Here is a 16,245-nt window from a genome sequence, read left to right as displayed (position 1 = left end):
CTATTAGCAAAGTTTAAAAAATAAAAATAAAGGGGGGAAAGGCAGGAGTTCTGGGGTCTCCTGGTAACCCCCTGAGCCACCCCTAACAAAGCCCCTGGTGTTTGAATCACATATGTATTATGGTTTATTAAAGCAATATCCTTGTCTTATCATGATTTGAAGTTCATGATCCTTGGCTTATCACCATCCTTTGTCATCATCAGATGCCCCTTTGAATGAGCTTGCTGCAATATCTCCACTGAAGCAGCTAATGAAACCACAGTGCTGTTCTGAATCAACAGGGACTCTGCTACTCTTGGACCAACCTCAGAATGGTTTCTTTGTTGTTTGCAAAAGGGAGCTGAGCACCGATAAGGGAGACCAAGGTAAACGAATCTTATCAGCAAAAAGGGCATCAGATTCAAAGAGTGTTGTGCATAGATAAAGAGATTTGGCACACCTTCTCTGGGCCAGATGGATCAGCCAAAATCATTAGGTTCTTGGCAAGGGCAAAGTGGAAGCAGAAGCTTGAGCCCTCAAATCCCAGAATGACCACCATTATCATTATTATCATTATATATTTATATATACCCCATCTTTTCCCCTGATGGAACTCAAGGCGGTACCACCAAAGAAAGTTCAAAATAGGTCTCATCCACGCAAGCAACAGAATGAGATGGGAATGAATTGATAGAGTCCTATAATGATATATTGGATTATGCTACATCTAAACCTGAATGCAGGTACGGGACTTACATCACCTAATCCTACCCTGCCCCCCTTTTTTAAAAGAGTCAGTGCTAGTCCATCTGAAGAGCTGTGCTGGATCATAGAAACTGTTCATCAGGAGACATTAGTCCTTCTTGTTGCAAGGTGTTGCTTCACAGAAGCTTTACCTGCAGGATTCATTCAGGGCCTGATCTGGGTCACGGCCAATTCAGTGTTCCAGATCAGGCCTCAGATCGGGTTGTGAGGGCATGCACAGCCCTAGTGCATATAAAATAATATACAGTACACTAAAATGCTGCTGAACTTTCATGGGGATGTTTTTCTTCTTCTTAATTTAAAAATTGCTGCTGAATTTGAGGCCACATTCACACCATACATTTAAAGCACTATGACATGGGTAGGTAAGCTAAGGTCCACGGGGCGGATCAGGCCCAATTGCCTTCTGGATCTGGCCTGCGGACGGTCTGGGAATCGCTGCGTGCATCACCAGCGTACATGTTCTTTCCCTCTCCTTCCCTCTCCCTCACACGGCGGCGGCGCCTACTCCCTCCCTCTTCCTAGCTTCTCCCCACCCGGCCTAGAGGAGGAAGGGGGCTGGGCTTTGTTGGTGCCAGCAGCAGCGCTTGAGTGGCCACCATTTTAAGCAGACCCTCTCTGGAGCCCTTTCGTGGGCCAGTCATTGTCCCGCTGCCGCCACCAGCCCCTGCCACTCACAAGACACAGGTAAGCAGCCACTGGGGATTGTGGTGCTCTTGCCTAATTTTTCTTCTTCAAAATATAGTCCGGCCCCCACAAGGTCTGAGGGATAGTGGACCGGCCCCCTGCTGAAAAAGTTTGCTGACCCCTGCACTATGATATGACTTTAAATAGCCATGGCTTCCATCAAGGAATTCTGGGAGCTGTAGTTTGTTAAGGGTGCTGAGAGCTGTTAGGGGTCCCCCCCCCATGTTCCCCTCAAAGAGCTACAATTCCCAGAGTTCCCTGTGAAGAGGGATTGATGGCTAAACCATTCTGAGAAGTGTAGAGGCCTCCTAACAACTATCAGCACCCATATCCAAATAAGCTCCTGGGATTCTTTCAGGAGGGAAGTCCTGACTGTTCAAAGTGGTATGATACTGTGTTAAAGGTGGTGTGATGTGGAAGTGGCCAAGACTGGGGAAAAATGAGAAACTGAAATTGGCAGAGTCATGCATCCCTAATGATTAAAATGTTTTCTGGATGCTTATAACGAAATGGCTCTGCTTCGATCATCATTATGGTAGTGTAACTAGTTTGGTTTTTTAGAAGTTTGACCTCCCCATACGAAGCAGGCAGCAACACAACACTGTTCCTTCTCTTCAAGTGTGGCAAATGAAATCATTTTACATGGCGCAATGCAACACACACCCATCCCGCTGCATTTCCTTGACAGGAAGGGAGCAGAAATTCTATAACAATAGGGGCATTGGGTTTGGGCACTCAGGCCTGCTGGCACATGTATTAAATGTAGCTGCAGAACTGAATACTGTTACTGCAGGAACATCAAGGTGTGGAAGAATCTTGGAGAGGCGAAGATGATGATGCAGTTCCTTGTATGGACTGCTTTGCTTTTTGCAGTCTCAACACAGGCTTGGGTAAGAGAGAGAATGCATCCAATGGGTTGGGATTGCTTTTCAATTGCACCACAGATTTCAAGTGGTATTATACCACGGTAAATAGCCATGGGTTTCCCCAAAGGATTCTGGGAAGCAGAGGTGATTTAGGCAGGGCAACCAGTTCCACCGTACTGGACACCAAGCCTAGAGTGTGCCACAGGGCATCACAACTATGATGTTGTGAATTGAGCAGGACGTGAGAGGCAGCGGGCACTAAATTTTGGCCTCACATGGGGCACCGCTGAAATCTGAAAGACTAAAGTCTGCTTCTCCAGGGAAGTGTAGTTTGTTATGGGTGCTGAAAATGGCTATGAGACGGCTATTCCCCTCTCACAACTACAATACCCTGAATTCCTTGGGAAGAGAGATTGATTGTTAAACTACCCTGAGAGTTGTAGCACTGTGAGGCAATTCCTTCAGCCTACTTCGCGGTTGGGCCAGGCCTGTCAGCAGCCTGAACAGACGACACTTTGGGGGAAGCTGTGGCTGTTTGAAGTGCTATATTAGTGCTTTAGATGTGTGGTGCAGATGTTGCATTCGAGTGCTTAAAGTCCTGGATTTATTGTGATGTTACTTGCAGTGCTGAAGCTCTGAATGGCCTTTATGTTTTTGAGTCAGTTGATGGATAAGGGTTCAAACCAGATTTGGGTGGGCCCAACAACAGGCAAACTCAACCTGAGAGAACGGTTGGGAACTAGGCCAGTTCCAAATTTCAAGTTGCCCTCAGTGATGTGATGGTTGTGGGCCACAGCAGTGCCCTGAGAAGTGCTAGGCAGCTGGGTCTAGCCACCATTTGGGGAGGAGTGTTTGCTAAACTCCTCACATTTACAAACTTGGACCTGGCACTAGCACAAGACAGTTGATTCTGCCACCTATTGGCCTTGTTCAATTTAAAAGAGCATAGGTTCAAAGCTTTGGCCTCAAAGTTTGAGTTGTAAGGAAAAGGGTACATTTTTCAAGTTGTCAGAAATACATAAATGTGTCCCTTCCAGGTAATGTGACCTCTGTTCTTATTTGTATTCATATGTTTGTAATTAATATGCAAAATGTGCATGCCTTTTCTATCCATGAGTAAGCCTTAACAGGGAAGTGCGTGTTGCTAAGTGGGATGCAGAGGTTTTGGGAACATTGTCACAGCAAGTATCCCAGAGGACAATGGACTGCCTTATGAGTCAGATACATGGAATCAGGACCAGTATCAAAGACTGATATGGTCAGGCATCTGCCAAGGCCTCAGTCACAAGCAGGGCTCACTGAGAAACAGGGGTGGAGAAATTTGATTTTTTGCATTTAGAGGCAAAGCTTCCTAATTCACACTTTCTAAAACAATGTTTGAACACAGCCATCCTTGAAAATTCGCTCCTCTCTGAATTTTGCAATGGAGTTCTCCAGCCAGGTAACATGAACAAAAATGCATCTGCTGCAGGGAAAATGTATATAATAATGCATATATTGGTCATAAATAACATACAAATAGCATTGTGTTAGGGGGAAATTATTTGTAAAAAAAATGTATATGCTAGGCACACAAATGTGTATCTAAACAGAAATTTGTACTATCAGGAGGCCCTATAATAATAAATAAATAAATAAATAAATAAATAAATAAATAAATAAAGTATTTGTACCCCACCCATCTGGCTGGGTTTTCCCAGCTACTCTGGGTGGCCCCCAACAGAATATAAAAATGATGAAACATCAAACATTAAAAACAACCCTAAACAGGGCTGCCTTCAGATGTCTTTTAAAAGTCAGAGGGTTGTTTAACTTTTAAAATAATAATAATTGTAATCATGAACTGATGTGGACATGTAGGGAAATCCACTTTAAAAGTAGAGAAATAAGAAACCTGAGAAGAAGGGAAATTGACAGATTCACTCCTGACAAGAAATAGACACACCTGTCCCTCTCTCTCCTTCTCATGGCTGCGATTTGCTTGATCACTTGCCTCTCACTCCGGTCCAGACAGCGGTAGTGCTGAAAGGGAGGGGCCGCAGGTGCCACTGCCTGCCTTCTCATTGGCTGTCTGCCTGTTAATCCAGCAGGTGGTAGTAATGGTGAAGTCGGAGGAGGAGCTGGTGGTAATGTCAGCGACAAGATGGGCTCCCTGAGGGTTGTGAAGGCGAAATCACAGAGGTTATCTTGTCCAGGGGTCCTCCAAACTCTGGAGGTCAACAGGGAACCTGTTTCCCAGAATGCTTAGCACAGTGACACTGACATTCTGCACCTGACTGCATCTCTGTAACTGGCCAGACATCGTAGAAATGAAAATAATGCCTGTTTTGTTTTGTTTTGCAGGGTGATGGAGATGGGGATGAAGATGAAGGCGGGATGCCGGTAAGTTAAGCAAAGCTGGATTTCAGTTACAGTGTCTCCCCTTTAAAAGGATTAAGGTTCATAACTTGAATGAATGGGCAGCAACAGTTACCTCACATCAGTTTCCACTCCGCACAGAAATATATCTCACACACCTATCCCACCCTTCAACTAAGGCTCTTGGTCATCCAGTATAGGATTTTCTAACCACCACCCCCATTCTATTCTCACAACAACCCTACAAGAAAATGGTCGGTGGGCAGAGAGAGACTGGATGCCCCAGCATCATCCAGGAAGTTCAATGCCTGAGAAGATATTTGAGATCTGACCTCATAGGGGTTCTCAAGCCATGGTCTGTGAGCTACATTCAAATGGCTAGCAGCATATCCGTAAAATACAACAAGAATCCATGCACCAACGAGGCCAGCACATTACAGTCACTACAACAAGCAACGATTTTCATGTGGGGAAATTTTTTTGCAACCTAGGAAGCTGTCCTCATCTTGAACTGTGGTGGCCACTCTGACCAGAAGCAGCTCTCAGGGGCCTTTCAGTGGGGATGGTCAGGATCAAATCTGGGAACCTTCTGCATGCAAATCATATGCAGTATGACTAAGCTGTGGGCCACTCAACAATCTTTTTTTGGGGGGGGATCTCAGTTGCCCCATTGAAAAGAAGCCCAAAGTTTCTGATAATCACACAAAAACAAAAGGAAACAATATGAACCATTATCTGGCCATTCAGTTAATAATCAGGAATGGCTGTGAGCAGAATGCTTGCTTTGCAAGGGGTTGGAATAGATGGCCCTCAGGGTAGATTCCAACTCTACAATTCTATGATTCTATGAAATAAATATTACAGGGTGATCTCTCCTTCTCCCCTCCCCTTTCCCTCCCCTGTCCATCAGTTTAACAGTCAGTGTGGTGATGAACTAGGGCCTGAGAGTTTAGAGTTCAAATCCCCATTCTCTCATGAAGCACACTGGATGACAAATTGCCAGTAACAGTCTCTCAGCCTAATCTGTCTCACATTCTCCTCTAAAACACTGCCTTCCCACATTTTGCCCTCCCTCAGTCCAGATTTTCCCATATCCTCTCCTTTTTGGAGTACCCTGGGTCTGGGAAAAAAAATCTATATTGAGTAAGGAGTATGTGTGGGAAGGCAGTGATTTCGAGGAGAATGTCATATGGACAATGGAGAATACGTGGAGATACAGGAAGCTTCCTATGCACATTAAATGTCAGTATGGCTGAGTTCAAGAGAATGGAGCAATGTATATATGGCATGTCTAAGTTGGAGTAGTAGAACAGTGGAGTATGGGAGGTTGGGGGTGCATGTCATGTCTGGATCATTAAATGCTTTCCCCCTCCTTTGTAGGATCTAATGTCCATACTTGGAGGTGGTGGCGGTGGCGGCTTAATGGTAAGAATTTCTCCATCACCTTCTCCCGTGTTCTTCTGTGCTTTCCTTTGGTTGGTGGGAGGCAGCTGGGATATTTTTTTAAAAAAATTGCATCAACCAAAGTCACATGAGGTTGCTCCCTTGTTGAAGCTAAGCTGGTCTGGCCAGAGATAGTTACCTGGTGTCCACGGTATGGTGTGAAGGCAATTTGAAAGAAAGAAAGAAAGAAAGAAAGAAAGAAAGAAAGAAAGAAAGAAAGTAAGTGTAGGGCAGTTGTTTTTTAAAAAATAAGAAAAGAAAAAAGACTCTGGTCCATATCATGGCAAGAGATATCAATTTCCTACCCTGGGGAAGACAGCAACTGTTGCACAGTATGTCTAAAATTGAGTAGTGGGGATGCCAAGTGTATATCATCCAAGAGAAGATCAAAAACCTTTCCTTTCCTTTGCAGAAGATGCTTGGAGGTGGTGGTGCTAGTAAACTAGCGGTAAGTGCATTTCTATTACCTTCTTTCATTTTCCTCTGAGCAATTATATTGGGAAGTCAGAATTTCATCCTAAAACATGGTGGATGTTCTTATTGTGAGGCAAATAGCATCACCCCAAGAGAGTCACTCTGACACAAGCCAAATTCTTACAAGCACTAAAAGTGGTTTGCTTCCTGCAAAGCCTTCAAGCACCTCACTTCCATGCATCTCCCTCCTCCAGGACACTTGCGAGCATCCATTGTCCTACAACCAACTACAGTTCAACGGGTGGGTGTGAAGAGAGAGAATTTTCAATGGTGGAGCAAAAACTCTGGGATGCCCTCCATAGGAAGACCCATATGGGCAAATCACAATCAGAAATGGGCAAATCAGTCTAATTTTAGTCATGGTTGATGTGAAAACAGGATGATAGACCTGAAAGTCTTGGGGTATGATCCAACTGACTCTTCATCTATTCTTAGAGTAACCTGCCTTTCTGTAAAGATCTTTCTTTTTACTTCCTTGTAGGCATTGGCCCCTATGCTAGCTGGAGGTGGAGGTGATGGCGAGGTAGGTGGTGGAGGGGTAAGGCACAATCCTTTTTCATTGCAGGGCAGATCTTGCCATGAAGTCAGACGTCAATGTGAAGCATCGTCACCATCACCTTATTCTGTACATGACTTGCTTGTTGAGGGAAACCACCATGAAACCATGTGTTTAGCCGACCCCTCCCCAAACCATATTCATGCTCCCTCCTGGTCAGTATGCTGAGCACATGCATGTAACCTCCAGGACCATAGGGAACATGCAGCCCTCAGAAGACAGCAGTACCAAAGTGGTGATGTGGCTTGAATGAGGAACTAGGGCCTGGGAGATTAAAGTTCAAATCCCCATTCTCTCATGAAGCACACTGGATGACAATGTGCCAGTAACAGTCTCTCAGCCTAACCTGTCTCACATTCTCCTCTAAAACACTGCCTTCCCACATTTCCCTCTCCCTCAATCCAGACTTTCATATTTTCTCTCCATTTGGGAGTACCCTTGGCCTGAAAAAAAAAAAAGATCTGTATTGAGGAAGGGGTGTGGGAAGGCAGTGATTTAGAGGAGAATGTCATATGGAAAATGGAGAATTTGTGGAGATACAGGAAGCTTCCTAAGCTCATTAAATGTCAGTATGGCTGAGTTCAAGAGAATGGAGCAATGCATATATGGCATGTCTAAGTTGGAGTAGTAGAATAGTGGAGCGTGGGAGGCTGGGGTGCATGTCATGTGTGGATCAGTCAATGCTTTCTCCTTCCTTTGTAGGATCCAATGTCCATGCTTGGAGGTGGCGGCGCTGGTGGCTTAATCGTAAGAATTTCTCCATCACCTTCTCCAATTGGTTGGTGGGAGGCAGCTGGGATAATTTTTTAAAAAATTGCATCAACCGAAGTCACATGAGGTTGCTCCCTTGTTGAAGCTTAGCTGGTCTGCCAAATAAAAAAAAAAAGGAAAGTAATGGGATGAAACTGTTCTTTGCAAAACAAACAAAACTGCTGGCTACCAAGCAGGCCAATAGCAGCCCCCCCTCTCTCTAACTCTCTCCATTTCATCCCAGAGTGCTCTAAGTTGTCTGCATAATAAAACTGCAGATAAAAACCAGATAAAAATCCCCCAAATTGTTTAAGAACATATATACATAAAATAATCAGTAAAATGCATGTAAAATCAGTAAACCCCTTCAGAGATGAACGTAGCTTATATGTCTGGGCAGACTTGATGAATTAAAACAATTTTCTTTTTTTCCAATTTTTTAAAATTAATTTTCCACATTTTTAAACAAACAAACAAACAAACACAGATCATAAGTGAACTCAGTCTAATATTAATATCATAGTTAAATGACTTCCTCAAATTCCCTTGACTGAATTTCATTATATATCGTTGTAACGGTTTTCCAAAACAGTTTCTCATAATATTTACTTACTCCTTAACTTTTTTTTTCTCTTTTTATCTTAACTTTAAACATAATGTTTTATAATTTCACATATTTAAATCCTTAGCTTATCTGTTACTTTGCAAGTGTTTCTATTTCATTTAACTTAGCATATTTGGATAAATAGTCTTTGAATTTCTTCCATACTTCCTGATATTCCTCCTCCTTCTGGTCACGGATTCTTCCAGTCAGGTCGGCTAGCTCCGAAAAGTCCATCATCTTCATCTGCCATTCCTCCACTGTTGGTATTTCTTGTGTTTTCCAATTTTTGGCTAATAAAATTCGAGCTGCAGTTGGGGCATACAAAAGCAGTCTAACATCTTTTTGGGGCAATTCCAAACCTATTATTCCAAGAAAGGCCTCTGGTTTCTTAACAAATGTATATTTCAAGGTTTTTCCCCAACTCATTATAAATCTTCTCCCAGAAGTCTTTCACCTTGGGACAGGTCTACCACATATGGTAAAAGGTACCCTCCTTTTCTTTACATTTCAAGCATAGATTATCACTATTGTGATAAATCTTTGCTAACTTTCCAGGGGTCAAGTACCATCTATACATCAGTTTCATTATATTTTCCTTTAACATTGTACATGCAGTGAACTTGACCCCTTTCCTCCACAACCTTTCCCAATCTTCAAACATTATGTTATGTCCCACATCTCTTGCCCAATCTATCATCATGGATTTAACTTGTTCATTCTTTGTATGCCACTCCAATAATAAATTATACATTTTAGACAAATTTTTAACTTTAGAATCTAACAACCCCGTTTCCAATTTGTTTTTTCCCGAAGCAAAACCATTTTTCTTTGTACAATTCATTAATCTGGTGATAATGTAACCAATTTGTTTTATCTTTGATTTGGTCAAATGGCTTTAATTTAAGTCCTTCAATATCTTCCAATAACAAATCTAAATATCTTAACCACTTGGATTCCATATTTGACTTTTTCTGGGCCTTTGCCTCCATTGGCGAGAGCCATCTGGGTGTTTTCCTTTCTAGAAGATCTTTGTATTTAATCCAAACATTATATAGAGATTTTCTAATCACAAGATTTTTAAAGCCATTATGAGCCTTTACCTTCTCATACCATAGATATGCATGCCATCCAAACACATTGTCAAATCCCTCCAAATCTATAACATCAGTATCCTCTAGTTGTATCCATTCCTTAATCCAGCAAAGCACTGCTGCTTCAAAATAGATCTTCATATCTGGCAGGGAAAATCCCCCTCTTTCTTTCGAGTCTGTTAGTAATTTATATTTGATTCTGGGTTTTCCCCCCTGCCATATAAATCTAGATAGTGCTTTTTGCCATTCTTTAAAACACTTCACATTATCAATAACTGGTAGGGCTTGAAACAGAAACAACATCTTTGGCAATAACTTCCTTTCCTCATTGTCCAGATTTTTCTCTAAAACTTTGGTTTTGCTCTTATTTAACTTAAATCCTGCTACCTGCCCGAACTCCTGTATTGTCTCCAGTGCTTTTACTGCACTGGAGTCTGGTTCTTGAAGTGTCAATACTAGATCATCAGCAAAGGCATTTAATTTATATTGTTTGGATCCTACTACTATACCTTTAATTTGTTCTTCTTTTCTTATCATACTTAACAAGACCTCAAGGACCGAAATAAACAGCAGAGGGGAAAGTGGGCACCCTTGCCTGGTTCCCTTCCCAAGAATTAAAACAATTTTCAGCAGGCATCTACAACAACATAGCAAGGATGCCTGACCAATGTCAACAAGCTAGGAGTTCCTAACTGAAAATGCTGCCACTCTAAATTGTTGACTCCTTATAATTGTGGCACAAGTATTATGTGGCATTTGTGAAAGTGCTGGTTTCACAGTTTTGAACCCATCAGCCAGGGGCCTTAAGTAAAGTCGTTCCACATTAAGAGCTTCATTTACCAATTGTAGAAAATGAAAAACTCTATGACTCTGTGACTCTACAAGAAATACCAGAAAGAAAGAAACTAAAGGAAGCCCAGATTGGCTGGACTGCTCCACATCATGGCAAGAGATATCGATTTCCTACCCTGAGGAAGACAGCAACTGTTGCACAGTATGTCTAAAATTGAGTAGTGGGGATGCCAAGTGTATATCTTCCAAGAGAAGATCAAAAATCTTTCCTTTCCTTTGCAGAACATGCTTGGAAATGGTGGTGCTGGTAAACTAGCGGTAAGTGCATTTCTATTACCTTCTTTCATTTTCCTCTGAGCTATTGTTTTGGGAAGTCAGAATTTCATCCTAAAACATGGCAGGTGTTCTTATTGGGAGGCAAATAGCATCACCCCAAGAGAGTCACTCTGACACAAGCCAACTTCCTACAAGCACTAAAAGTGGTTTGCTTGTATCCATACATGAAGCTTTTCACCAAAGCCCCTCCTGTAGATGCAGTGGCCATCTGTGGTGAGGGAGGTGTCTAAGAGGGAAGTGGCATTCTCAGCCTCAGCCAGCATTGCCAATGTTTAGGGATGACAGGAGTCCAGCAAAATTTGCAGGGCAACGGGCTCTTCATCCCTGGCTAAAATCTCCCATTAGGCATGAAGTTCTTTTGCCAAATGTGAAAGGGGTTTAACATTCTGAGATTTGCCCTGAATTCTGCAATTATGTCAAATGTGGGCAAAAAGTCCTCTCATGTCTACCACAAGTAAGATGGGTGGCGCCTTTTACTTTTCATATTTGGGAATTTTAACAGTCTTTTTTGGTAAGAAACTGACCATCCTTTCCATGTCCATAGAGATAGAAGGATCTGTCAATTTTGGTTCCCCCATTTCCAATTTTTCCAATCTTTAATCTGATTCTCCACATTTCTGCAGCCATCTGCTTATTAAAAAAGAAAAAAAAAAAGAAAATTCCTCAGTATTTTAGTGCAATTTTCTCCTGAAAACCATATTCCCCCCCATCCCACTTACAACCATACCAAATATAGCATATCTACATATACCTTAGGAGTTTCCCTTTGCAGGCAGTTCTCATTAATATCCAAGTATTTGCAAGCATTTTTCCTTATACAATGCATTTTTCCTAATATAATATTTGGTGGTGGTATGAAACTATCCATTATAATCTTCCTGTATTTGTGAAGCTGTTGTAGGCCTTGGGAATGAAGTCAGTAATGTCACTGGGTTGGTAAGAATCTAATATAAGCACCTCTTACAGTATGTGTTAGACTTTTGTGCTATATTCACATGCAAGGCTATTGCATGAAGAATGACTGCTCAGCTGGCCACACCCCAGATGACACATTCTTGCTGCGCACTCAACATTTCCATCTTCACTGAGGATGTCTCCAAAAGGGCATTTATACATGAATAGCTAAATATATATCAGCTCCCCCCTTGCAGGTGCCCATACAGATTCAAGCTATTTCCACGGTGCGACAGCAGTGTGTGTTTTGTCATTGGAGACAGTGAAAGTGACAGAGATGTTGCTCCATCTATCTTCTCCATGTGCTAGACCTAAGAATAGGATACTGGTCCCTGTGCTCTTATTGTTGTGAAGCCAGAAGTAATCCTGAAAGATTTTCGGAATTCCTATAACATCACCCAAGGAGACCTCAAATGCATTCCAAGTTCTCAGCGTCCTAGGAAATACATAAACTTTAGAAAGGAGGAAGACCTTCCCAGACTGTTTAGGTGAAGGTTTTATCTCCCACAACATAAATGGCCTGGGTATAGTCTGGAGACACATGAAGACTCCACCTGACTGAGTGGATCTGAGTGGGTAATGGGGAGTTAAACTATGGAATTTGCAATCACAGGATGTAATGTTGACTATCAATTTGGATCATTATAAATGGGGAGAAGACAAATACATGGAGGTTAAGGCTATCCATAAATGTTCATCAAGATGGCTGTTACATTACCTCAAGTACCAGAGGCCTTATGCCTGTAGATGATAGTTGCTGAGGAACTAGAGCAGTAGGCTTCTATTGTCCTCTTGTTCTACATGCAAGGTTCTAATAGGCACCCACTTGGCTGATGTGAAAAGAGGATGATAGACCTGAAAGGCCTGGGGTATGATCCAACTGACTCTTCATCTATTCTTAGAGTAACCTGCCTTTCTGTAAAGATCTTTCTTTTTACTTCCTTGTAGGCAATGCTCCCTATGCTAGCTGGAGGTGGAGGTGATGGCGAGGTAGGTGGTGGAGGGGTAAGGCACAATCCTTTTTCATTGCAGGGCAGATCTTGCCATGAAGTCAATGTGAAGCATCATCACCATCACCTTATTCTGGACATGACTTGCTTGTTGAGGGAAACCACCATGAGAACATGTGTTTAGCCGCCCCCTCCCCAAACCATACTCATGCTCCCTCCTGGTCAGTATGCTGAGCACATGCGTGGAACATCCAGGACTATAGGCAACATGCAGCCCTCAGAAGACCGCGGTACCAAAGTGGTGATGTGGCTTGAATGATGAACTGGGAGTTTAGAGTTCAAATCCCCATTCTCTCATGAAGCACACTGGATGACAAATTGCCAGTAACAGTCTCTCAGCCTAACCTGTCTCACATTCTCCTCTAAAACACTGCCTTCCCACATATACCCCTCCCTCAGTCCAGATTTTCCCATATTCTCTCCATTTGGGAGTACCCTTGGTCTGAAAAAAAAATCTGTATTGTGGAAGGGGTGTGGGAAGGCAGTGATTTAGAGGAGAATGTCATATGGAAAATGGAGAATTTGTGGAGATACAGGAAGCTTCCTATGCACATTAAATGTCAGTATGGCTGAGTTCAAGAGAATGGAGCAATGCATATATGGCATGTCTAAGTTGGAGTAGTAGAATAGTGGAGCGTGGGAGGCTGGGGTGCATGTCATGTGTGGATCAGTCAATGCTTTCTCCTTCCTTTGTAGGATCCAATGTCCATGCTTGGAGGTGGCGGCGCTGGTGGCTTAATGGTAAGAATTTTGCCATTACCTTCTCCTGTTATCTTCTGTCCTTTCCATTGGTTGGTGGGAGGCAGCTGGGATAATTTTTTTTAAAATTGCATCAACTAAAATCACATGAGGTTGCTCCCTTGTTGTAGCTAAGCCTGTCTGCCCAGAGATATTTACCTAGTGTCCATGGTATGGTGTGAAGGCAATTGAAAGAAGAAAGAAAGAAAGAAAGAAAGAAAGAAAGAAAGAAAGAAAGAAAGAAAGAAAAGAAAAGAAAAGAAAGAGTTGTTTGTTAAAAAAGAAAAGAAAAGAAAAAGGAACAATAAAAGCAATGGGATGAAACTATTCTTTGTGAAACAAACAAAACTGCTGGCTAACAAGCAGGCCAATAGCAGCCTCTCTCTCTCTCTCTCTCCCCGGAGTGCTCTAAGTTGTTTGCATAATAAAACTGTTGATAAAGAAACAGATTAAAATTCCCCAAATTGTTTAAAAACATATATACATAAAATAATTAATAAAGTGCATGTAAAATCAGTAAAGCCCTTGAGAGATGAATGTAGGCAACTAGCTTATATGTCTGGGTAGATTTGATGAATTAAAACAATTTTCAGCAGGCATCTGCAACAACATAGCAAGGATGCCTGACTAATGTCAACAGGCCAGGAGTCCCTAACTGAAAATGCTGCTACTCTAAACCAGGCTTCCTCAACCTCAGCCCTCCAGATGTTTTTGGCCTACAACTCCCATGATCCCCAGCTAGCAAGACCAGTGGTCAGGGATGATGGGAATTGTAGTCTCAAAACATCTGAGGAAGCCTGCTCTAAACTGTTGACTCCTTACAAATGTGGAAGAAGTATTATGTGGCATTTGTAAAAGTGCTACTAGTTTCACAGTTCTGAACCCATCAGCCAGGGACCTTAAATAAACTTGTTCCACAACATTAAGGGCTTCATTTACCAATTGTAGAAATTAAACAATTCTATGATTCTATACAAATTTTTTTTTTCCTTCCAGTAGCACCTTAAAGACCAACTAGGTTAGTTCTTGGTATGAGCTTTCGTGTGCATGCACACTTCTTCAGATACACTAAAACAGAAGTTGCCAGATCCTTCTATATAGTGAGAAGGTGGGGAGGGGTATTACTCAGAAGGGTGGTGGGAATGGGTGATTGGCAGATAGCTGTGATGAGCCTGTTGACGACTCTTAATGACTGCAATGGGTCTTACAGGAAAAAGCAAGGGGTGAGAAGGTGAAAAATGGCTTTGTCATGTATAATGAGATAAGAATCCAATGTCTTTGTTCAGACCAGGTCTCTCCATGGTTTTAAGTTTGGTAATGAGTTGCAATTCAGCAGCTTCTCTTTCCAGTCTATTTCTGAAATTCCTTTGTAGTAAAACAGCTACTTTGAGATCTTGTATAGAATGTCCTGGGAGATTGAAGTGTTCTCCTACTGGTTTCTCTGTCTTGTGATTCTTGATGTCCGATTTATGTCCGTTTATTCTTTGGCGTAAGGTTTGGCCTGTTTGTCTCCCTCCCCCAGGACACTTTTGAGCATCCAAGGCCTTTTGGTAATAAATGTTGGTGGCAAGGAAAGTTTCTTCACCTGATAACAAATAGAGTCATGTAAGGCGTTTAAGCCTTGCACGTGCGCATTATATAGGATGATGTTTTTCTCCTCTTTGTAGGCACTTGCACCTATGCTTAGAGGTTAAGGCTATCCATAAATGTTCATCATGATGGCTGTTACACTACCTCAAGTACCAGAGGCCTTATGCCTGTAGATGATAGTTGCTGAGGAACTAGAGCAGGAGGCTTCTATTGTACTCTTGTTCTACATGCGAGGTTCTAATAGGCACCCACTTGGTTGATGTGAAAAGAGGATGATAGACCTGAAAGGCCTGGGGTATGATCCAACTGACTCTTCATCTATTCTTAGAGAAACTTGCCTTTCTGTGAAGATCTTTCTTTTTACTTCCTTGTAGGCAATGCTCCCTATGCTAGCTGGAGGTGGAGGTGATGGCGAGGTAGGTGGTGGAGGGGTAAGGCACAATCCTTTTTCATTGCAGGGCAGATCTTGCCATGAAGTCAGACGTCGATGTGAAGCATCATCACCATCACCTTATTCTGTACATGACTTGCTTGTTGAGGGAAACCACCATGAAACCATGTGTTTAGCCACCCCCTTCCCAAACCATACTCATGCTCCTTCTGGGTTCAATTAAGGGTCTCCTATGCACACAGGTCCTGCTATCAGCTTGATTGTTCTGCAAAAAACATTACATATCTGAACATAAAGCATTATGCCCAAACCTCACTTACAAGTGCAGCTGATTCCTATATCTGAACAACCACAATTTGCCCACTTGTTGTTTGTGCTCTGCTAGTTGGTAGCAGCTGTTTGCAGGAAGAAACCATTTAGAAAGGGAAGAGGGAGAGAGATCAGACAAATAATCCCCCCCTTGTCTCTCTTTTGCTGGCTGGCTGCAGCCATTTTAAGAAGAAACCATGGGAAGAGAGGGAGGGGAGATCACTGATTAGACATGTTCCCATAGGAAATATTGGAGATTGCCAGCTCATTATGCAAAACACTCGCCCCTAACCAACAATTTATTGGGAACTCATTTTGTTCTTTAAGTGGGACCTCATGACGCAATGAACATATACATGATTCTGGGAAGTATTCTAGGTTAGTGGTGTGCTTTTCTTATGAACCTCCAAGAATTTCCAATACTCCAAATGCAATTCAAGGACAGTGGTACCTTGGGTTACAGACACTTCAGGTTATAGACTCCGCTAACCCAGAAATAGTACCCCGGGTTAAGAACTTTGCTTCGGGATGAGAACAGAAATCACGCGGCGG

The 16,245-nt window shown here is 42.4% G+C and overlaps 1 protein-coding gene across 1 annotated transcript; it reads left to right on the top strand.

The window, feature by feature from the left end:
• Window positions 1-2,166: 2,166 nt before the first annotated feature.
• On the top strand, window positions 2,167-15,090 carry LOC128419220 (PE-PGRS family protein PE_PGRS47-like). Its single transcript, XM_053399647.1, has 11 exons — window positions 2,167-2,321; window positions 4,641-4,679; window positions 6,036-6,080; window positions 6,511-6,546; window positions 7,054-7,110; window positions 7,831-7,875; window positions 10,648-10,683; window positions 12,604-12,660; window positions 13,362-13,406; window positions 14,926-14,953; window positions 15,071-15,090. The coding sequence occupies exons 1-11, from the start codon at window positions 2,262-2,264 to the stop codon at window positions 15,088-15,090; spliced, it is 468 nt and encodes a 155-aa protein (XP_053255622.1). The 5' UTR covers window positions 2,167-2,261.
• The last annotated feature ends 1,155 nt before the right edge of the window (window positions 15,091-16,245 follow it).

This window comes from Podarcis raffonei, chromosome 8 (genome assembly GCF_027172205.1).
Source record: "Podarcis raffonei isolate rPodRaf1 chromosome 8, rPodRaf1.pri, whole genome shotgun sequence".
Taxonomy (NCBI): domain Eukaryota; kingdom Metazoa; phylum Chordata; class Lepidosauria; order Squamata; family Lacertidae; genus Podarcis; species Podarcis raffonei.
The sequence above is the reverse complement of the archived record's forward strand: the minus strand, read 5'-3'. Positions and strand labels throughout refer to the sequence as shown.

Excerpts from the sequence above, each read along its gene's own strand:
- LOC128419220 (XM_053399647.1), top strand. The coding sequence starts at position 2,262 with ATGATGATGCAGTTCCTTGTATGGACTGCTTTGCTTTTTGCAGTCTCA. Across the intron at positions 6,081-6,510 it reads GTGGCGGTGGCGGCTTAATG|AAGATGCTTGGAGGTGGTGG; the intron begins GTAAGAATTTCT and ends TTTCCTTTGCAG. Across the intron at positions 13,407-14,925 it reads GCGGCGCTGGTGGCTTAATG|GACACTTTTGAGCATCCAAG; the intron begins GTAAGAATTTTG and ends TCCCTCCCCCAG.